This window comes from Anabrus simplex, chromosome 3 (genome assembly GCF_040414725.1).
Source record: "Anabrus simplex isolate iqAnaSimp1 chromosome 3, ASM4041472v1, whole genome shotgun sequence".
NCBI classification, from domain to species: domain Eukaryota; kingdom Metazoa; phylum Arthropoda; class Insecta; order Orthoptera; family Tettigoniidae; genus Anabrus; species Anabrus simplex.
In genome coordinates, this window is record NC_090267.1 from 148,420,308 (window position 1) to 148,444,734 (window position 24,427).

The following is a 24,427-nucleotide window of genomic DNA, read 5'->3' on the forward strand; positions in this document are numbered from 1 at the left end:
CTGATCTGTGAGTTTCACTGGGATTAACCCCCTGCCTGCGAGCCGGCGAGCTAAAACTAGTAGGCGTTTTACTGCCGGGTGCAAACTAGGTGAATCTCCTACCTCAAGGGCCACACACAGAACAGGCCAGTTCATTAAACGGTCTTCCTTTGTAGCATAAAATAATATAAATGCAACTCTCTCACAGTTTCATTATCTGTCGTCATTCGTCAACTAAGAGATAAGTACCCTTTCCCCACCCATTACAAATTTTTGATACCACGATTTCATAACATCAAATCCAAATAACATGTTTTCCTCATGTGATTGCTAGCTCCTGACAAGAAATACGGAATAGTTCAGAGACAGACTGGAGTACAATTTTTTTTAAAAAAGTAATGTAAATAAAACACTAAATTCCGCTATAATAAATCTAGAATTCCGCCAAAAATTCCGCTGTCCGCTAAATGGTATATTTCTCCGCCGACAGTCTTCTAATTCCACCAAATTTAGCGGAAAATCTGCTAAGTTGGCAACACTGCATGACAGACTCGTATATTGATTATACGAATGATACCTTAGCTGATACAATTTCAATATCTCAAGAGTTAGTTTTCTCTATTATCAAGAGCATAGCAATTGACACTAGCCCAGGTCCGGATAAGGTTTTATTGAAATCTGTTTATGATCCACTTGCTGGTAATATTTTAGCCCATATCATCAGAAGAATATTTGAAAGTGGGTTCATTCCTGAGGTTCTCAAGGCAGCGAGAACTGTTTTTATACATAAAGGCGGTGAAGAGAATGATCTGTCCAAATGGAGACCGATTAGTATTTGCTCCATTATTCGGCACATATTAAGTAAGATCCTTGATAAAATTGTAAGGGAATACATCCCTTTGAACCAGTTCCAAAGAGGTTTTGTCATGACCCCTGGCTCTTTCATTATCCCTGGCTCTTTCATTAACGTGAATATTGTTGATGGCATTTTACGAACAGCTATAATGAAAAAGATTTCGGGCTGTGTAATATTCCTCGACATCAGCAAAGCGTTCGATAGTATTGGACAGAATCACTTAAAGGCGACAATAGAGAACTCTATACTATCCAGATCCATTAAGAATTTACTAGTCAACCTTCTCACAGAAAACAACACAAGTCCAAACTGCTCGTGGTCATACAGATAAGATAAACATCAAATGTGGAGTGATGCAAGGAGATCCCATTTCACCTTTCTTATTTAACTGGGATATAAACCACATCCTTGATGAACTCAGACATCAAAGTATCAGAAATGTATGGTTTTCAATTGAGTCCTAACACTGTACCTCTAACATCCCTATGCTTAATCAAATTATAATAATTAAAGAACCACCTTTCCAATACACAAAATCCTTATATTTAGGATGAAACCGTTTAATCACAAATTGGACATGTTTCACTCAACTTTGTGAGCATCATCAGCAATAGTTAACATAAATCATTGGTGGGTCAGGGCCCTGATCCTGGTGTATATCACAAAAGAATGTCTAATATACATTGATAAAAATATATAAATTCAACACTTTAAAATAGTCAATAAGATTATTTATGTCTATTAAAACAAAAAATATTATCATTAAAATTGTTTAAAATGTGAAACGGAATGGATGGCTTAAAGGTTAAAAATAGTATATGGTAATTAGATGTTCTTAAAAATCGTTGTCCAATATATCTACGCTCGATTGCATTAATAGATCCATATAATAGATCAGTAATTCTCCGTTAGAACAACAATTTCAACACATTACTGCCCAAAATAACGGCTGAAATTACAACGCAAGGAGTCCCATAAAGGCTAATTTACGCCGATCTAGACGACATTTTATCACCAGTGAACTTCGTTTTTCAACCATCGTGTGCGATTTTAGCGTTTCTCATCATCTTTATTTTTTTAAAACAGCAATATAGTTTATAATAAGAACTCACCCTGATATGAAAAACTGATTTTATTATAAACAGTTTAATGCAATCGAGCGTAGATATATTGGACAACGATTTTTAAGAACATCTAATTACCATATACTATTTTTAACTTTTAAGCCATCCATTCCGTTTCACATTTTAAACAATTTTAATGATAAAATTTTTTATTTTAATAGACATAAATAATCTTATTGACTATTTTAAAGTGTTAAATTTATATATTTTTATCAATGTATATTAGACATTCTTTTGTGATATACACCAGGATCAGGGCCGTGACCCTCCAATGATTTATGTTAACTATTGCTGATGATGCTCACAAAGTTGAGTGAAACATGTCCAATTTGTGATTAAACGGTTTCATCCTAAATATAAGGATTTTGTGTATTGGAAAGGTGGTTCTTTAATTATTATAATTTGATACTCTGAACTCCAATACGATTGGAAAAAAAAAAAAGAGATTTATAAATTGTAATCCCTATGCTTTGCCGACGATCTGGTGATCATAGCTAAAGACCAAGCAGCAGCTTCAGTCCTAGTCACTTCTGTCATAAATCTGCTTCAAGAAATAGGTTAGCATATAAATGCAGACAAATCAAATGCCATAATTATAAAAAATGGTAAACTTCATTCTGATGATATCGTGACAGTCTCTGGAAACATTACAAGTATAAATGATAGTGAAGAAATAAAATATGTAGGGGCAACTTTCAGACAGACTTTAGTCTTCAATGAAAATCAGGTACTTGAAAAATTGAAAGCTAACTTAGATTAGATTACCAGGACTGACTCACTCCAACTGCATCCAAAACTGACTGTAATAAATCAGTTTATTGGCCCTACACTGATATACCCCTTCCAGACTGTTTCGGTTGAGAAAATTCCCAAATCAAGTCTGTTAAAAACAGACAACCTGATCAGAAGCGCACTTAAAGAAATTCTACAACTTCCGAGTGACACGCCGACAAGTATGATCTATTCGAGCCACAAACATAAAGGGTTAGCATTAATGCGCGCTACTTGGGAAGCGTACCTTCAACAGCTGAACATCAATCTTAAGCTAAAAGCTGTGAATGATTGGCACATAAATGCTGTTCGAAATTTCACAGAAAAAAAACTCGCTGCCTATCTGAACTTCAACTCAATGAACTGTTCGTAAGAACTTTTACAAAACCGGAATCTTGGTTAAAATCGTTAATATTCAATTTATAGTCCACATGTAGTTGGAATGAATTCCTTTCCAACGGATACAACATTTGGGCCAAAAATAAATGAACCTTATAAAATTGTAAATTTCGGAGGGATTTCTTTTTGTACGTTGCTTTAATTTCGTTTCTTGACTGGACTTCCAATTGTGGATTGGATTGATCACAACGTGAATTAGGGTTTCTCAAATTGTATTGGCTAGAATTTATCACTGCGCCAGTTGGGGTTTCTTCAGCTGATATGGTCGCCTGAGTCGTAACAATTTTAACAATACCGGAACCTTGGTTAAAGTCATTCATGTTAGGGTCTGAAACAGTTTGAATATTCCTTTAGAAAGAAGCATGGTTATGTTTTAAGATTAAAGCGTGTAAGTAGGATACATATTGTTGATTTCATTCATTGCTTATCGGATAAAAATATTTGGAAAATTCCGTCATTCTTGTTGATAAACTTCCCATTGGTGCATATTCAATCTGGGAGGAATATGAGTTGTCTGTAATTGTCTTGTCGACGTTAGCTGGGACCAATTGTTCCAGTTATGTCTGAACGGCTAAGCTTGCTGCTCCTAGTGTAGTATTGATGCTGTAGCGGAGGGGTGGAACATGGTGGGGAAGGAGTCGTGAGTTTCAAGTCGTGCGTCTGTATTGTTGTTTGAGAGGCGTTACATGAATTGGATTGGGCGGACCCGGCATTAGGTGTGGCTGTTGGAGCGCATGCGTTCTGTGATTTAAATATACTGGGAACTTTATTCTGATTTACGGCCTGCATTAACCTCGGAGTTGTTTCATATAACGGATTTTTTTTATCCATGACATCGTTAAGATTATTATTATTGTTATAATTTTGATCCAAAGAAATGTACAAGTTTTCCGTTTCGTTCAATAATTTCCCTTTGCTTAGGCTTTTAATGACCGTCAAATCATTTTCTATTGAGGTGAACTTATGGCCGGTTTCAGTCATATGCTGGCTCATGGCCGAATACTTATTATGCTTGGAAGCATTGTAATGTTCCAGATATCTCGTGTAAAAGCTCCTCCCGGTTTGTCCAAAATATGTGAACTCACATTGGGCACATTTTAACCTATAACCACCTGACCTTGAGTAAATGATGTTAATATTGACTACTGTGGTTGAGGAATATGTTCTGATTATTATTTATTGTCTTGAAGGCTATGTTGACACTGTGTTTTCTTAAAATATTAGTGATATGATGGATAGCCGGGCTATTATACATAAGGGTGGTGTAGCTGTTTGTCTTTGATTTCTCTGGAACTAGGTTGGACAACAACCTAATTTTAATCTTATTAATCAACCGAATACTTTGAACACGCAAATATGAAGAGGTGTTGAGTTATTTGCTCTAGTTCCTGCTACTAATTCTTGGATTACCAGAAGGGATGGTTTAACTTGTTCGGAATGGAGGGAGATGTTGAAGATGACCGCGATGGTTGCACCAGTACGTACTCTGCCGGGACATTCTACCAGCACAGGCCACTGCAGACACTGCAGTGAGTATGAAACCTTACCACATGTGCTGGGGAGTTGCCCTCAAGGAGAACTGCTTAGGATCAAACACCATAACATCATCAGAAACCTGATTGCTAATGCTCTTCGTCTCAAAAATCTAGAAGTGTACGAAGAAGTCCACTGCATCGCCGAAGGAGGCAGCACTTGCAGGATTGATATTATAGCGATTGACAGACAGAGGAACGAAGAAGAAATTATTGATCCTACGGTACGCTTTGAATCTTCAGCCTCTCAGCCGACTGACGTAGATAATGAAGAAAAGGATATCTATAATCCAACCATCCCTTTCTTTCTTGAGTCGTATAACCGTAAAAAAGTTACGGTGACTGGACTTTTCTTTGGCGTGAGGGGAACTATTCCCAAATCTTTCGTCACATGGTGACAGAAATATAAACTAGCGAAGTCTACAAGATGAGATAGTAGTCTCACTCATCAAACACTCCGTTTCGATTCTTCATCACCATTTATATGGAGTTCATGCCATTTAACATGGTTAATTGTAACCTATCGCTTTTTTTAAACAATCTTCTTTATCTTCCCTCAAAATTGTTATTGTGTATTGTGTCTTATGGCAAATCTAGGGTGTCCTGGATGAGACTAAATAAATACAATTATTATTAATATTATTATTATTATTATTATTATTATTATTATTATTATTATTATTATTATTATTATTATTAATATTATTAATATTATTATTATTATATTTGATTATAAGTGATGATTTATTACCCCCACTCCTAATTATAAGTTTGATAGTTATATTCGGTGGTTTCTCTGTCAGGAAATTAAAGATACGTGTTAGAGTAAACTGAATTATAGGTTATATAAGAATACTTCAAGGAACATAAGACACCAAAGCCAAGATCTAAGTCACGGCCAGTGAGATTCCCGCGCTGACATGTCAGAGACAGGAATTCTATGCGACGATGAGGATGTATTTAAAGATAAAAATTTCTTGATGTTCCGTATTGAACTGTATCACTATTAAATTGAAACAGCAAATAACTTAGTTCAACCTATTCAATACAAATAAATAAGAAACGTAGAGTTACATTTCTATTTAATTATAAGCGGAAGCGGTACTGGTTTAGACTTCAATCTGGGTCATCATCAGCCGAATAAAATGCAAAAACAATGCATAGGTAAATAAGAAATTAAAGAATGAGTCTTTCACACAAACAGTTTAAGAGGCAAAATAAGATAATGGGGATTGGCACTGTGCGATTTTTAAATCGTAACCTCTAGAAGAAGTAGAAGGTCAGTCACTTACATGAAGTAAGACGCGATCTTTTGAATAGTAGCACATCACGCGCAAAGTTCGGCACTGTCTCCAAATGTTTACGAGAAGCATCGCCACACGACTGAAGGAGCATAACAGACACAGCCGGCTGGGACAGACAGATAGATCATCAGTCGCTGAACACTCGCTGCTAGCAGGCCATGACATACAGTACAACACCACCAAAGTACTGTCAACTACTGTGTCTTATCACGCCCGGCTACAGAGGGAAGCCATTGAAATCCTAAAGCATACCAACAGCTTCAACCGTAAGGAGGAATCTGAACGGGTAAACAAAGCCTGGTTTCCAGTCTTGAAAGCTCCAACCCTGAAGGACACGATAGCCGCGGCAGACCGGAAGAAAGCAACGGGTGATCGCCTGCCTGTCTCCGCCAAGGCAGGTCAGTGTACATCGGGCTCCCTACCACCTCAACCATTGGCCGAAGAACAGCCAATCAGCGACCGCCCCTCACCATAGCGGCCAATAGGCGAGCAGCGTACCGTATCCTGCACTATATAAGTAGGTGGAATTACAACAGCACTTCATTCCACTGAGAGCTTCGCTGCTATCGAAGTCAGTCGGAACCCTTGACAATGCCGAACGCAGTCTTCGGTGAAACGTCGGGACATTCACTCGCTCCTGGACCACGGCCTACAAGCCCGGAAAGCGCTGACATGAATTTTACGAGAAGAGGTGAACAGTTAAGTGAGCCTGCATGCATATATTATCAGGCGCAAAGTCACAACATAATTTAATGAATATGAAGTCCAAAATAGTGTAGAAATCGAAGACGAGTCGCTTGATTGAAGCGATTTGCTAGCTCCTGAAAATCAGCGCAACATGTCTGGCACTGTGCTTTCAAATGCCAGATATGTTGATCACACATTAGTAATCTTAAATGAAGAATCAACCAACACAGCCTCTACACTTCTTCTTAACAACATTGATTCTAACATTAAACTCACCTTTGAATCAGAACACAACAAAACTCTTAATTTTCTAGACCTAACTATAACTAGACTTCCTTCTTCCTTAACTTACAAAAATTTTCAGAAAACCACCCAGCAACCACAATACATCCAGATTCTTCACACGTTCAAGCACATAAACATGCTACTCATAACAGCCTAATTTTTCGTGCCTTCTACACCCCTATGTCTAAAAGAGATTTAAATAACAAATTGAACACCATCCGTACTATCGCTAAATTTAATGGCTTTAACAACTCTTTTATAAACCGTATCATCAACAAATTCAAACACCGTCCTAAAACTACGTTATCAAAAGACAAAGCCAAACCCACTGCATTTTCCACTTTTACTTTCACTCAAGATGCTTATAAAATAACTAATGTTCTTAAAAAACACTACATCAAAATTTCTTTTAGAACCAATAACAGAAATCTTGATATATTACACAACTATGAATCGGTAAATAAATGTAATGCTTTTTCTAAATCCGGAGTATACAGATTTGAATGTAACAACTGCAGCTCCTCATACATCGGACAAACTGGCTGCAACTTCAACATCAGACACTCTGAACGTATCAACACCATTAAATACAACAGATTCTCTGCTATAGGACAATACATACAAGATTCCAAGCATAATTTCACCAATATTGAAAAAGACATAAAAATACTTAAAATCATTAACAAAGGCCCCCTCCTAAACACTACTGAAATTGTTTTATTCACCTTGACCAATACTTCAACCCTAATTTCAATTTAAACGACATTTCTGAAAAACCCAATATCCTATTTGACTTCCTAATTCTTCTTCTCAAAAATTCTAAATATCAAAACCCAAGTTTAATTTTCCATGCCTTCCAAAGTTCGTACCCACATTTTCTACCTCCAATAACCCACCCTAAACTACTCCTCCTTTATTTCCCTATCTTATCCTCTTTTAACAACCAGTCCTTTTATTCTCCTCTTTATCTACTAATCCTCTTCCTTTATTAACTTATTCTACCTTTTCACCTCTCTTCTCGAAAAAAAAAAAAAAAAAAAAAAAAAACTACTAGTACTTTCCGAATTGAACTGTATATACTACAGTGCCACCTGCATTTTGGGTCTTTACATTCAAATTTAAACTCGTGCCTTGCGCTGCCTTGGACTACCTCAATTACGACCTGAATTCTTATCTTTAAGAAGTAGCGCACTGTGCATGTACGTTTTTCATTTGTTTCCGGTATTGCGCTTTTTACCATTTTTCTCTTCACAATTGTTCTTTAAGTCAACTGTTCTAAAGAATCTACAAGATCCTAGCTACATACTTCAATTATATTAAATTGTATTATTTACACACACACACACACACACACACACTTTTTCGCAACCAAAACAATTACGGACTGGATCATCAAGCTATTCAGTGTTCTGTCGGCATTTGAAAGCACAGTGCCGGACATTGTTGTGCTGATCATCAGGAGCTAGCAATTCGCTTCAATCAAGTGACTCGTCTTCGATTTCTACACTATTTTGGACTTCATATTCATTAAATTATGTTGTGACTTCGTGCCTGATAATATATGCATGCTGGCTCACTTAACTGTTCACCTCTTCTCATAAACATTTGGAGACAGTGCCGAACTTTGCGTTTGTTGTGCTACTATTCAGAAGATCACGTCTTACTTCATGTAAGTGACTGACCTTCTTCTACTTCTTGATTTTACGATTTAATAGAAATGTAACTCTACATTTCTTATTTATTTGTATTGAATAGGTTGAACTACGTTATTTGTTACTTCAATTTAATTGCCACAGACCTACTATGCTGGCGTAGCAGAGGGAGAGGTGACACTCCCACGTGGCATGTCCCAGGTGGCGGATAGGGGAGTTCTAACCGGCTCGCCAGCGGACTTGAGGAAAATAAAATACCTCTCGCGGACCAAACTCACAACCCCCTGTGGGTGGGGGACGCAGACGAAGAATACAACCACGGTATCCCCTGCCTGTCGTAAGAGGCGACTAAAAGGGTCGACCAAGGGATGATCGTCTTGGAACCATGAAACTACTTGTGATTAGTACCACCACGTGGATAACATCATGGGTCACTTTTACTCTTGCGTAGTACCACTATATTAGGTACCAAATAGGTTTGTGATTAGTAGCACACAGGAGCACCGTGCGGTCAGCTTTTGCAGTACCTGTGATTAGTACCACCATATGAGCAGGACCATGGGATGATAGCTACCATGGTTCTGCCTTGCCTATAATTAGTACCCACTATATGAGGAACACCACGGGATAGTGCAGGTCCCTGTGGTTAGTACTCTGTGATGAAATCCATAGGTTTGCTTTGCCCGTAAATGGCGCCGCAAAGTGAGAAAAACCATAGGTCTGTATTATGTCGCATTTCATAACCTGTGAGTAGTACCATAATGTGTGGAATACCGCCAGTCTCTGCTACTTTTGATTCATACCGCAACATGACAAATACCATGGTTCTACTTTCCTAGACATAAGTACCATTTTGAGGAGCCGATAACTTGGATTTTGGACCCCATTTAGACTGCAAGCATCATCGATTCAGTGTTATGCTATAGCAGCAGTCCCTTGGTCAGTAATCCTATTGTTTTATGTCAGTTCCTGTGCGTGTAAGGCATTGCGGGTCGCATCCACTGATTGTTTTAAATTCATATCCATCCATTCATTTTCGTCCTCACGTTTTGAATTCTGGTCAGTGGAGACTTTTGGACTTTAAATTCGTCATTCCATTTCATGTCATTAAGTACCATTAGGGGCCCTTGACCTCGATGTTAGGCCCCTTTAAACAAAAAGCATCATCATCATCAATTTGTGATGAAGATGTATCTCGTACATCAATGGAAAGCATTCAGAATTCCGGAAATGAGCTTGATGTAAATCAGCAAATAATGGAATATCAACAAAAGAAAGAGGAGCATCTCAAGATCGCAAGAGCATTGCTAAAAAGTATCATGGCATTGCCTTTGAAGAATCTGAAGAAGGAAATTTGGAACAGCCTGTCAAAATTGGAGGAAGCTCTAGATTCGGGAGCAACTTGCAGAATGTCTTGGAAGAAGACAAGGGAGCAATTAGAACAAAAATCAACAACTGTAAAGGAGTCAGAGCTGACTAAACCTTAACTATCGATGACAAACAAGAAGAAAGGTGAGATGTGATGGAAAAAAGTCCCCCACCCCCAAAGAGAAAAAGAACAACGATGAGATAAAAAATACGCAACCAGAAACTGATAGAAATGATCATGACGCAGCCACAGAAAGTGGAAAGAAGAGGAAACATCACCACCCCAAACCACGGAGCCATTCAGCAGCTGTCGTCATCACACCAATGAATGGTAAGACTTATGGAGATATTTTGAGAGAAATTCGGAGTAAAGTGAAGCCAGAAGAAAGCGGGACAGATATTCGGTCAATTCATAAAACAAGAGCGGGCCTTGTTCTTTTGGAATTTAAGAAAACTACGCAAAATGAGAATAGGAGCATATTTAATAAATCTCTGAGAGATGTCGGTGGACATGATGGTGAAGTGAAAGCTGTGATCCCCCGAACAACACTTGAAATTCCGGATATGGATGATGCTACCACTGCTGTGGATGTAGATGATGCTGTAAGGCGGGATTTGGGGAATTTGAATGGTGAGATAAAAATTACAGTCACAAATTCGAACGGCTCGGGGCAGAAACTCGCCATAGTAGAGCTGAAAGAAAAAGTGGCTACGAAACTTCTGGAAGCTGGTCTAATCACTCTAGGATGGCTTGACTGTAGGATACAAAAAAGAACTGTGATACCCCGTTGCGTTCAATGTCTTTCTTATGGACATCATGTGCGCATACCTGCCAACCCTTCCGATTGACCCAGAAACTTTCCGGTTTTTAACGCGTCTTCCGATTTTCCGATTGATTTTTACTTCTTCCGATTTTTTACTAAGATAACTTCTAGTACGACCAATACTCTTCCCTTTGGATAAAGGATAAATTCTTACGTCCTTGTGTAATTTACGAAGCCTCATTTTCAAGCGTATTTATATGATACTTTATTTCGTGAGTGTTTCGTCCGTCGCTTTCGTGTATCGTTTCCCACTCACCACAGCAGCGTGTGCGTTTGATACAACTGGGGATTCGGGGCGGTGATCGTCCTGCAAAGCAAGAGGCTAGCGCGCGCTGACGACTCAGTTAATCGGGACGAAAGAATGACTGTTCTTGTGTTGTTCGTGCGCTGTTAACATTGTTTCTGTGTATTGTAGTTAAGAATGTCCGCCAGCATAGTGGTTATCACAATTAGCTGCCATTCTTAGGAGCCTGAGTTCGATTCCCGGAGATTGCCAGAGATTTACGAATGGTAGGAAGGTTGATTTGTGGTAAAAATGGTACATGCAACTCCCTTTCACTGGGGCCTGTCTAAGAAAGAGCTGCACCACCTCGGGATGAGGAAATGAGTTTAAATTAGTTAACAAATATTCACGGTTGTTGCTAGGCCTATGAAGATAGGCAGGCGAGATCATTGACAAAGTGATCGTTTAATATCTTGTAGCTCGGGCCAATATAGGTTTTTTTTGAGAGAAGTAGGTTTAAAATATGATGAAAACAATCCAATCACAATTGTTTTACCCGCCAACATATCTAACTAATAATAATATTGATTTTTTTATGTCTCCACTTACTTGCAACAATTTTCGGAGACGCAAAACAAAACATAGTGGGGTATGCTTTATTAAAAAATGGAAAGCAACGAACGTACGAAATTAAACATTGCGACAATAAAACGCATTACCGCCACACCTGTAGATATCCATAAATGCGGCAAACTTTCCTGTTATTTATTTTTATTATTTCCGTCGTGGAACTTTTGGCACTATGCAGACAATACCATACCTAACCTAAACAATGCGGTCTTTCTTATCTCATTTACAGCTGTTTAGGTAAATCCTGATGTGATAAATGTAGAGAACAAAAATAAGGGTCTGACTTGCAACAGCCATATTTATCAATAGAATGCTTCCAGTCACTATGTATTACATTCGCAAATACAACTTGTAACATACGCTAGTTATCAGCTGGTGGTTTGGCACACTTTCAACAACACGGCTTTATTCAGGAGGAGTGGCTTCTGCTACACATACACCAGCTGAGAATATCAGAGACCAGCTCCAGAAACCATTTGGGAATAGCTTCACACAGTTTGCACTCTATAGATCGGAACAAAACTATTTTTAAAAGGTTCAAAAAGATGGGACCTCAAATGCTCTCGGTCTCGATTGCAGTGCATGGCTGACGAGATGGCAGTGAAGATGTCATTTAGAAAGACGACACACCGGTAGCAGGGAAGTTAGCGGCGCAAGACAGTTAAACTGAAAGCAGTGATCAGGTTTACTGTGTGGTAGGCGTACTGCTCAACTGACAGACAAATGACTGAGAACCTCTGCTCTTGCTTTGTGTGTGTCAGTTGCAGAGTACGCTTCACTCACACCAAGCGGGTTGACATTGCAATCAACGAGACTGTACGAATCTTGTCGGGATGTCTGAAGCCATCTCCAGTTGACAAATTCTACCCGATTGTTGGAATAGCTCCCCCAACTATCAGAAGGGCTGTTCCTGCTGATGCAGAGAGGACAAAGCAGACTAATGATTTTCACCATCCACTGCATGATCACCAGGCTGTTGTCTGTTGACTGAAGTCGAGAAAGAGCTTCATCACCAGGACTCAACCACTGATCGGAACATCGGAGTTTAACCGCATCACCAGGTGGAAGAGCATGCCGCCATCTGATACCCCTGCAAAGGAAGAACTAGCTCCAGGGAATGACCTGCCCTACCCTATTTGGAGATCACTTAATCGTCTTAGGGTGGGCGTCTCTCTTTGCAAGACCAGCTGATGGAGACGCATCCTGCGAGTGTGGTGTAACACAAGATCCGAACCACCTGCTCATCTGTCCTCTACTAGAACAACCCTGCACTACACAGGACCTGATTGAGGCGAACAACAAGGCCATCGGAGTTGCTACATTTTGGAAATTCTGACCGGACACGGAATGATGACGACTGGCCATTAACTTATTTTGTATCGATATTGCCTAATATGATACCCTTATCCCTTTTCTCTATGGGGTCGAGTATGAACTAAGACGAGTCTTCATAGCAAGTTTTTACGACCGTATTCCCTTCCTGACGTCAACCTCATTGGAGGAATTAATGAGATGAAACGAATGACGTGATATGAGCAACTAAAACGGATTATATTTACTTTATATGTAGGCCTGAAAGTCGTGTTCACCATTTATTAACTTTTCACATTTAGAAATACTTCCTTCCAATGAAAATACATTCATAGGTTTGTTAAAGAATGGAAAGCAACGAACGTACGAAATTAAACATTGTGACAATAAAACGCATTACCGCCACACCTGTAGATATCCATAAATGCGGCTCTTTATAGCCTAGAAGTCATGTTACTGCAAAAAAAAAATTGAGATTATCACATATTGGACCCCCCCTTTACTTTTTTGGCTGTAAAATGGGGAAAAGAGGGGTCTAATACACTAGTAAATATGGTAATTTTTCCCATAACATGCATGGTGTTACTGGGATAGTTCCCCAGTGAGTGAACTGCATAGGAAGGAATTTTTTACCATATTGCAATCCTGTTTTTTTGATGCAGTTGCATACCCTACCAGTCAGTGTCAATATCACCCACCTGCTGGTAAAGATGTAGTAGAAAGATTCTACTGTCATATCAAGGATGTGCTCAAGTTAACTAAGAAGCATAAAAATAATCATCATGTAGGATCTTCAGTTCAAATGTGAGCGAGTTGGCTGTGTGGTTAGGGGCGTGCAGCTGTGAGCTGCTTGTATTGGGGAGATGGTGGGTTTGAAACCCACTGTCGACAGCCCTGGAGATGGTTTCCCATGGTTTCCCATTTTCACATCATACAAGTCTTAAGGCCATGGCTGCTTCCTTCCCACTCGTAGCCTTTTCGCATACCATCGTCGCCATAATTCTTATCTGTGTCAGTGCTACATAAAGTCAATGCCAGAAAGTTTGAACTATTTTCCATCATATCATGGAATAGTAGTATCATTGATGTTAGTGCTAATATTTTTTCCACCTTTACGGCCATTGTAACCATGAAAACAACATATATACACTGGTGATCTTACAAGCGCAACTGGAGACAGTTGTTGAGATGGTGTGGCCATGGCTACGTACCTTGTGTGACGACAATGTATTTCATCATTTATGCACAGATTCATTATTTGATGTGCCACATGGGAGACAAGCCCTGAGAATTCTCATAGTTTCCCAGCGGACAATAGGTAACTGCCGACAGTAAATGACGGGCTATGAGAATTCTTGCTTTTATGCACCTCGTATTTCCTTGATCATTGATACAATTGCAGCGAGGTTGAGATCTGAATGATTTAGTCATGTATAAACTATCGCTGCATCCTTCTTTAAACCTTCATGTATTTAACAAAATAATATTGGGTATATAGAGCTATTCCCTGGAGCTCCAGTGCGGATGTCAACATGGTGCGGCTCGTTCATTTACTGATTTATACATATATTTGCTATTAATTGTTTGCAGACCAGTTATCGTAGGTACCAAACGACAGTGAATTGGATATTTCTAATGATGATGATAATAATAATAATAATAATAATAATAATAATAATAATAATATGGCCTCAGCTACCATGTGCAGACATTTCAATTTGATGCCATCTGGCTGTCTGCTCGTCAATTTCGACGTTCCATTTTACTCTAGGTCCACTAGATGGCAGACCAAGTAAACCGAAACTCTCTTGGGCGTCTACGGCTGAGATTTAATAAAGTTTGTCGGGTAAACACCAAATGTGTCACCAGAGATCTTATACATACCGACATCGTACAACATAGATGTCGAATGGACTTTTTTCCGCCCTTCAAATATCCTACTTCCTCTGCCAGGTTTGAACCCGCTATCTTGGGATCCGGAGGCCAACACACTACTACTGATCCACAGAGGCAGCTATTTCTAATGATTAATGGCTAACTCTAGATGGAAAGTAACCATAAAGAGAAATCCTTGCATACTTGAATACAATAAGTACACCAACGGCACAAACAAAGCATTCCTATTACATGGAGTCACGAAACGGTACTGCTTTGGAAGGTATCACACCGTACAGACTACTAAGCAACCTAGTGAGTCTGTATTCCAGGTTTGAGGTCAATATCTTAAACTTTTTGAGTTACAGTAATTTGAGTGCAGCAGTGTAATTTCTTTCTTGAAGGCTTGGACTATCCGGTCTACATGGGGTAGCAGCCTTCACTCAGGGCCTGTCCTGTGTGTGTGTTAAGAAGACTCCCCTAATAGTTCTTCATTCATTCTTCAAATTGCCAGCTAGAAGATTCAAAACCTGGAAATCATCATAAGATAAACTTGATTACCATATTACTTTGCTGTAATACCCGCCTTAATTTTAGACTACTATCAGTGTATTGGGGGGGTGGGGGGAAATAATTACAAAATAAATTTCAAGTGACCAGACAGTAAGTGCTATATTTTAGTTGATGGTAAAACTCACGCTTCTGCACCACCTGTACATTGGCCTTGACTACTCTCTCCCCCTGCCCTATATTCCTCATTTACCTTCCAGCTTCCGAGCTCTGCACCCCAAGCAGTTGCATGTAGTGTGTAATTACTAATTAGGAAGCATCCATTACACAAGCAGGAGTTAAAATGAGCAATACAACAAGTTTTATGGCATCATTCAGGTTGAATGTGTTAAAATATGCTGTAGGAAGTGGAATAAAAGCGATATTCGAAGTGCAGCCGTGTATGATATGTTGTTGGCATAATCGGAGACAAATTAATGGGGAGAGGGGCAGGGATCTACTTTCTTCTGCAGTGTGAAGAAAGAAAAATGTGAAAATGTGATCATAAATGTTCTGGAGCAAGTTAGAGAAACAAGAGACAAGAGCAAAGCTGTGTAAGAGAGGGCCAAGACCCCTAACTTCACCACTGCTAAAGTCAATTTTTTTTTTTTTTTTTTAATGAAAGAAATCAAAAAATGATGCATTTTAAGGCACGTGAAATAGCTTAGTCTTGGTATTGCTATTGCAGGGTAGGATCTTAAAGCAAGTAGAGGTTGGTCAGAATGTTGCATGTGCAGAAATGTACTAAGCTTGTGGAGAACGATATCACTGTGCCATTGGTTTCCATCAGATTATACCGACAAAGCTAACAAATTCCTTCATTTTGCCGCAAGACTTTGGACATTGCATCACTGGGCAGCATTGAACTCTGCGTGGTGCTGTACCTTAAGTAATGTAACCACTCAGCTCTGATAATGCAGTGGGGGCTGATACAAAACTGTTTAAATGTGCTAATATAAGTTTTTGCATAAAGTTGCAATTGCAACTCACCACCACTCTGTTCCACGAAACACTCCCATCACACTTCTGGCCTTGTGAGATGGCACATTATCTTGTTGAAAAATGCCACTGCCGTTGGGAAACATGATTGTCATGAAGGGGTGTACGTGGTCTGCAACCAGTGTACGATACTTCTCAGGCATCATGGAGCCTTGCACGAGCTCCACTGGACCCATGGATGCCCATGTGAATGTTCCGTAGAACATAATTGAGCCGCCGCCACTTTATCTCCATCCCACAGTACAGACGTCAAGGAGCTCTTCTCCTGGAAGATGATGGATTCGCACCCTCCCATCGGCATGATGAAGAAGGTATTGGGATTCATCAGACCATGCAACACTCTGCCACTGCACCAACGTCAAGTGATAGTCATAGTTGCCGATGTCGTGGTGTGAACATTGGCGTATGCAGGGGTTGTCGGCAGCGGAGGTTCATCCTTAGAAGAGAGAGAGAGAGAGTGAGTGTGTGTGTGTGTGTGTGTGTGTGTGTGTGTGTGTGTGCGCACGCGCTAACACGCACGCTCACTGATACTACATGCACCGTGCGTGTCTGACTAGCAGTCGTTCCTCGTTAGATGATGCTTCTATCGCCTGGACAGGTTTATATTGATTGTAGGTAGGTGGTCGTAATGTTCTGGCTGATCAGTAGAGCCCTGCGCGGATAAACAAAATAATATTCGCATCCGCGAATGGTTATTTGCGGATATTGTAAATATGTAACTACAGTATATTACACCCAAGGTACTGGAACAGGTAGATCTCATAAAATAACACAATAGGCCTGAAACCTGGCACCAGAACCCCAACAGTCACAGATTTATGAGGGATTTTCTCTTGCGACAACTACCGATGTATGGATCTGTCTTCCTTCTATTAATTGCGGGCAAGAGCCAATTAGGCTTAGGTCAGGTTTACGGCTTTATGGTTTCAAGGCTCTTTATATATCACTATTCTCCTATACCAATGTCAAGGGTTGCCAAACCGCAAGCAAAAATAAGAGTATACCTGAGTGAAAATCAATAAACGTTATTAGTTAGAGATTATCAGCAAAATTATCCGCACTGCCATACAGTTTGTATCCACCAAGAAACTAACTTTGTGGATATCCGCATCTGTGCAGGGCTCTACTGATCAGCGTACACGTTTTGGTCCATATTTATGGGCCATCTGCAGTTGGCATTTTTAAAGTATAGCTTGTGTTGTACTGAGTTGACATAATTAAATTCACATTTTTCTACATAATCTCGCTTTTGGATAACAATCGTCAAATATTGCCAAACTCTAATTCTATATTGTCTTACAAAAGTGAGTTTGTAGGCTTATTAAAAAGATTAAAATGATATGATCAGTTTTCTCCTGTGCATACTGCCAAAATTTTTAATAAATTGTGTGTTTTGGAAAAAGATTCAGTTTATTCAAAACATAAAGAAAATGTACTCTCTTGTGTGTGTATTTGAATGTATTGGCAAACATTGTTTTTTGAGTGCTTGCAGACAATTCTTGATACTTGTTCTGAAGGTTTAAAGTCTTAGTATAATGGAGGACATTTCTACAATATGAATAGAGCACTGTCAATGCCAATGATTCTGCCTGTAAGCAAGGAATGTTGTTTTAAAACATGGCTAAGGCTGGGTGTGATCTGTTCTTTGTTCAAAGGTAGAAATGAAACTTGCATCACTGTCTGTCGCTAGATTTGCCTGTGCTCAGACCTCCTGTAGTAGAATGCATGATGTTTGTGTTTGTACGACTTGTTATCGTGTAGAGTGGTGGGGTTGGGGGGAAATTGGATGGTAGGCATAGGATGCAATGGAGGGGTTACAGGTCTTCTGCGTTGTGGGTGGTGTGTGTTAGAGGTCTGTTTACAATTGGAGTGAAAGTGTCAATTAGTACGCTTCTTTTAAGTTTTGAGGTGGATTGCTAAATTCATCCATGCTAATGCACAGATTTTCTAAACTTTGAAGAAACCTCTTCCATTATACTGAGACTTTTAACCTTCAGACCAAGTATCAAGAATTGTCTGCACGCACTCAAAAAACAATGTCAATACATTCAAATACACACTCGAGAGTACATTTTCTCAAACTACCATTTTGAATAAACTGATCTACTTTCAAAACACAATAATTGAATACACATTTTGGCAGTATGCATGGGAGAAAAATGATCGTATGATTTTAATCTTTTTAATGAGACTACAAACTCACTTTTATAAGACTCAATTTTGAATTAAGAGTTTGGCAATATTTTACAATTGTTATCCAAATGCAAGATTTTTACAAAAACTTTTAATTCCACTACTGTGAATGTTAATATGTAGTGTATCATAATTGTGAATTTGTATATTATGTCTACTCAGCACTATGCAAACTGTACCTTAAAAATGTCCACTGAAGTTGGCCCATAAATAAGGGCCAAAACATGTATGTTTTAAAAGTAAATTTGACATGAACTTGTAACCCCCCTCAGGGAGGTTGAATGAGGTATCGAATAGGATGAAAATAGAGGCTTATAACGTAGTACAATTCAACACTGTCAATACAGATCATGCAGTTTATACTGTGTAAAGTAACAACATGAATATCACAAGCCGCAATTTTACTAATTATGTTTCTTAACCACTGTGAGGTCATAGTCATGTCAAAGTCATAAAAAATGGGTTGCTTCCATGCAACAAAGAACCCTCAAACCATTGCTACCTGGACATTGCTGTGAGCCCCTTGTATGTGATCGTTAGATGAATCGTGTTAAATACACTAGTCCATATTCATTTCATCAAACGTCAAACCGAATCCATGTTTGTAATGTTTACCGGCATGGTTAAGGAATGTTCCAGTTCCTCAAATAATCCATATGCTTTTCTGGAAAGCGATCTCAATGACAAGGCATTTGCTATGTCCTCCAAGGACCATTTCACTCATTTGTCGCCTTGGACAGAATCTTACCTACTTCCTCTCTCTGTGCACCCTTCTTCACTTTCTGCAGAGATGGTTGTTGTCTTCTCTTTGAGACTAGATATGTAGGTCACTTGAGCTTCTTTAGAGCGGGTCTCTTTTTTGTCTTAAAATCACGTTTTCCTTTTCCAAAATCTCCACCCGCTAACGGAGTTTCAAGGTCTCATTTTGAAGCGATTCATTGCTAGTCGCCTGATCAACTTTTTTCTTGTTTGGTGACAAAGTCTCTAATGCTGAATGTGCCCGCTTCTTCACGCTTTTAACTTTGTGATGCAAATCTCTATCATTGAAAACCTTAAAATGAAGATGAACCTGTATGTGCAATCATTTTTAAAACTTCTATAAAACCAATATAATGGTCCGTTATTGGACATTATAAATTTTCCAGCTAACTCTCATTCTTGGTTGCCTGCGTTTCGCCCTCGTGTGCTAAGTTAGGCTCGTCAGTTGGGACTTAGCACACCACCCAAGACGCAAGGCTAGTGCGTACCATGGAGGCCACTGCATAGGCTATTTGAAGCCACCAGCAGTGCCAATGCACTATGAGAGCTATGTCTCATTTCCAAAAATAGAAGCCTGCCTGGCCATCAAATGATGTAGATGTTGATTCCCATAGGGAACCTAAAATATTTGTCCTGAATGAGTAAATTTATAATACCAATATAATGGTCCGTTATTGGACATTATAAATTTTCCAGCTAACTCATTCTTGGTTGCCTGCGTTTCGCCCTTCTATAAAATCAAAACTACGATAGTCAAGTAAAATAAACCCAACTACTTACCATTCGAAGTGTATGAATAGTTGTTGTAAGTTAATATAGTGTTGTAACTCCAGGTTTTCACATAAAACATTCTGTTGGTTTACAACAGAACAAAGAATGAGATTTTTTTAAATGTTCCAGTACCAGGCATCAAACCTGACCCTTCTATATGGAAGTTAGCTACCCTAGCCACTAGACAATATCATAGCACAGCAGAAACAGTTTATTCATTGACTTAAAAGCATACTTCCACGTAGATTGTTGAATTAATTACGACATTAAATATTGGATCAAAGCAGTAGACAAATAGGCCTACGTGCTCTGCTCTCTGGCTGGGAATGTTGATAGTGGTTGAACATGAAGCTTTATCTCCATGTGGATTTGCAGTGGACAGAGATGGAACGGCATCTGCCAGCAAATTTTTTCTCTAAGGTAATCCCAATACTTCATTTCTCAAATCTCGTTCATAATCCTCTGGACGGAAATGTATGGAACATACTCTGGCATTATCAGGATTAAATTTGCACTTTGCGTACAGCGTGATACCTACACTCACCTATTCTCCTCACGTTTTGGAAATCTGTGGTATAGAACACTAGTTGTTTTCGATCCCCAATTAGTGCATTGTGCCATAGCACAAATAACTTTATATTTAGAATCCTTACGCATGCTTAACACAACAATCGACATAATAAGGAAAATATTATAAGACTTTGCGTACTGAAATGTAGACCTATTCTGAAGGAGAGTTTCTTATTGTTCACCGTAACAGCTGCTGACAGGAGCCCTCCACGTGACGTCAGCATGAGGCGATGTTATGCGGGAAGCAAACTGCAGGAGTCGGGAGTCTTTTTTAAGAAGCCTTTCTTGTGGACAGTCAAGATTTTCTTCTGATGACACAGAGCACAGTTCTCTGCGAAATGTAAAGAATTTCACCTTATTTTCTTGACACACCATAAGTGCAAGAGCCTATACAGTATCATGTCTATAAGTACGGGCCATGAAAGCATCAAGGACAAAATATGAATTGTTGGTCCCAGATGTCTGGTTTGGAAGCGTTTAAAAGGAGCTGTTGAGTGTTGTTTTGCTTTGTGTGTTTGTCAGGAAATCTCTAAGGATATTTTGGCTGCTGAATGCTGATGTTTAGTTCAGTACTGGAATTTTATACCAAGTACCAATACCAGGATACCATGTTCAGGAATTATTTCCACCCTTTTAATCGAATGTCAGAATCCGTCGTCTAAAAAAAAACTAAATCCCATGGCGCAAAGACCTGATGGGTCTTGGTCTACCCAGCAACCACTGCTCAGCCCAAAGGCCTGCAAATTATGAACTACTGCATAGCCAGCATAAAGAATCCTCTCGACCATTATTCCGGACTGGGGCATCCATCTCACCATCAGATAGCTCCTTAGTTGTAGTTGGATAGGCTGAGTGAACTTTTGTGTACTTTTGTTCACTCATTGTGACTTAATGAAGTTTGAGTTTTATTTGGATTACTCTTCAGACTGCCTTCTTCTTCCACACAACAATTAAAAATAATGCACTGAATAATAGAGAAGAATATGTTGGTTTTTTCTGTAGTATTATGTATTGATTGATCAAGTTTAAACGTCACAAGTCTCTTTTGAACTAAAACTCTTCATAGGTTACTTTATGGCATCTGCTGTTGACTTTGGTTTTTATTTTTCTGCCTTGGCTGTAAAATGGTAATTCCTTTTCTCCAGGCTTGTATTATTACAAGTTCATTGTTCCTTTTCAATACCTCTTAAAGTCTCTTTTAAATCCTCGTAATAATTGATCTTATTTCATTTACTTTTTAAAGGTATCTACTCCTCCAGTTACATCAGCATCAGCGTCTTCATCTAACAGCTCATCTCGGTTCCAGAGTAAGCACAAGAGTGATGCCAAATCAAGATCGACTTCAAAGCAAGTCACCGCTGTGTCCAGTGGTAGATCACGAGATCCACGGCTTGCCACACGTCAGACTGTGCCACAATCTAATGTTACTGCTATTGATCATTCACATGCCACACCACAACCACCACTTACACAAGAAAACACAAACACTGTTTTTGAGAGCGTTAAACTAGAGACTGCTAAACCTAAACATATAACAATAAATATTGCCAATAAAGGTAATGTTAATAAAGAAACCCAAGGAGTTAGTAAGAAAGACCCTCGTTTAATAAGAAATAAAGTTCATGTTTCTAATTCTAAAGAACGGACTGTGGGATCTGTTGGGAGTGTTGGGGTTGAAAAGATAGCTGTTAAATCTAGAGGTCCTTCACCATCATCACCTTCAAATTCTGGCAAAGCTGTCCCCTCGCTACGCAAAACGAATAGCAAGGGGATGAATGCCAGTAATTTTAAAACACCTAATGTCAAAATCCTATCTACTAGTATTATTGATCTTACTGACAGCCCCCCTCAGAAAGTGGCAGATAAGAAGGAGACAGAAGTTTCTAGTAATAAGGAAAAGGATAGCCATTCGGGGGCTGTCAGTAAAACATCCTCTCCTTCCAAACTGGATAATCATAAAAAGAAATCTCCTGTGAGTAGTAATAGTACTAGCAGCAGCAGCAGCAGCAGCAACAGCAGCAGGCAGTTACCTTCTGACAAGAAGAAAGGGAGTAGTAAATCAAGTGAAACTGCAGGGACGGGGGGAAGTTCAAGTAAAAGGGTTAAAAGTCCTACAGGTGGTACTAAAAGCTCCCGAGAACGCCCTTCTCCAAAGAAGTATGATGTATTTGAATGGGATGTAGAATCTCCTTCTCCTCCTCCTCCACCTGTCATCAGTGAAAATAAAAAGAAAGAAGAGACTACGTTCAAAGTGAAAGTTTCAAAAAAGAGCCGGAAGTATGTCCGTAAAAACCGACGAGAAAAATCGCGGAGTCCAGAGCCGTCTGTGGTGGGAACCACAGGCGATGTGGACCTTAGGCAAGGTGCACCTCCAGAGAAACATCCTCGCCTGACTGCATTCCCCCAGAGCTCGGAGTCGGTCAACTCTGCTACTGAAGAGGATGCCAAAAGTAAGAATTACTATAATTGTTGTTGTTGTTGTTATTATTGTTATTATTGTTATTATTATTATTATTATTATTATTATTATTATTATTATTATTATTATTATTATTATTATTGACAACTGTTTGAGTTCATTTTATTCAGGATTCATTCTTTGTTGCTAATTGTTTGTTTAGTATGTTTTGAAAATCATGTTGCATTTGTTACAGAATTAATTATATAAAAACTGTCATCCTGAGACATATGAAATTGACCACTTTTTTACATAATTGCTTTCTATTTATCCAATATAGTCTTATAACCATAACTTACTTGTATTAAATGTTATTACATGCTAAGCACATTTTAATTTTTTCATCGACCTTTTTGTATATAATCATTGCATAACCCAAATTTCTCTGTTTTTGTTGGTGGGTAAGTGGATGTTAATTTGAATGCTTACTAAACACAAAGGTATAAAGTTATATGAATGTGCTTGGGAAATATGTGAAGATAATTATATGTTTTTAAGGTTCTAGAAGAGTGCTAAAATTCAGTAGCATGTGTCAAACAACAAATGAATTGAAAAGTCCACGTAAATCACTGTGAGGTATGTTCCCTGTCTCCTCAGCATTGTACGAAGTATAAATGTTGAATGCAGACATAGCCTGTGACATGCGTAGTGCATCACTCCGCTCTAGCAGAAGACTACTTGTTCCACGATATATCTTACTCGTGATGGTTCACTCTGTTAGGTTAAATCATTGTGTGACTGTCCCCTGACAATTATGTCCATCCCATTCAGTATCTTTCTGGCCTCAGGCACAATTATGTAGCAGTTTTGAAAGACCTGGAAGATAAAAACTGCCATGGCTAAACTGTTGTTACTTCACTTAGACCTCACATCTCTTAAGCATTATAATATTATGTATGGAACTTCTATATACACTCATATAACTAAAGCATTACTATCCTCCACAGTCTATCAGTTCTAATATTGTCTTCTAAGCTCAGTGGGATATTTATGCCACAAATCAATTAGTAAACCTGCTACAGTTGGAAGAAAAATATTAGCCTTACAAGCTTCAAATTACCAAAAAATCTTTTGCATACCACACTGGCTACTGCAATCAGATTTGTCCATTTTGGTGTTGACAGTGTGCGTACAGCCTGTCTGAAAACTCTTTACTTTATTCCAGTATCAGATGCTTCAGTTTTGACTCTTCATTCATTCCAGTGATTCACCATTCCTTTGTCAGTCCCTGTACCATAATTGGATGTTGAGGAGTGAGGTGCACTACTGGGGAGGAGCAGAACTTAAATATATAAATGCAGGACCTTC

At 38.9% G+C, this 24,427-nt stretch overlaps 1 protein-coding gene across 4 annotated transcripts in view; it reads left to right on the forward strand.

Moving 5' to 3' along the window:
* Positions 1-24,427, forward strand: part of LOC136866098 (pre-mRNA cleavage complex 2 protein Pcf11) — a 444,626-nt gene that overhangs the window by 195,014 nt on the left and 225,185 nt on the right. For all 4 annotated transcript variants that reach the window (XM_067142769.2, XM_067142771.2, XM_067142770.2 and 1 more), the window contains one exon: positions 21,905-23,111. In XM_067142769.2, the coding sequence (XP_066998870.2) occupies positions 21,905-23,111 (1,207 nt within the window). The remainder of the gene's footprint in view (positions 1-21,904; positions 23,112-24,427) is intronic.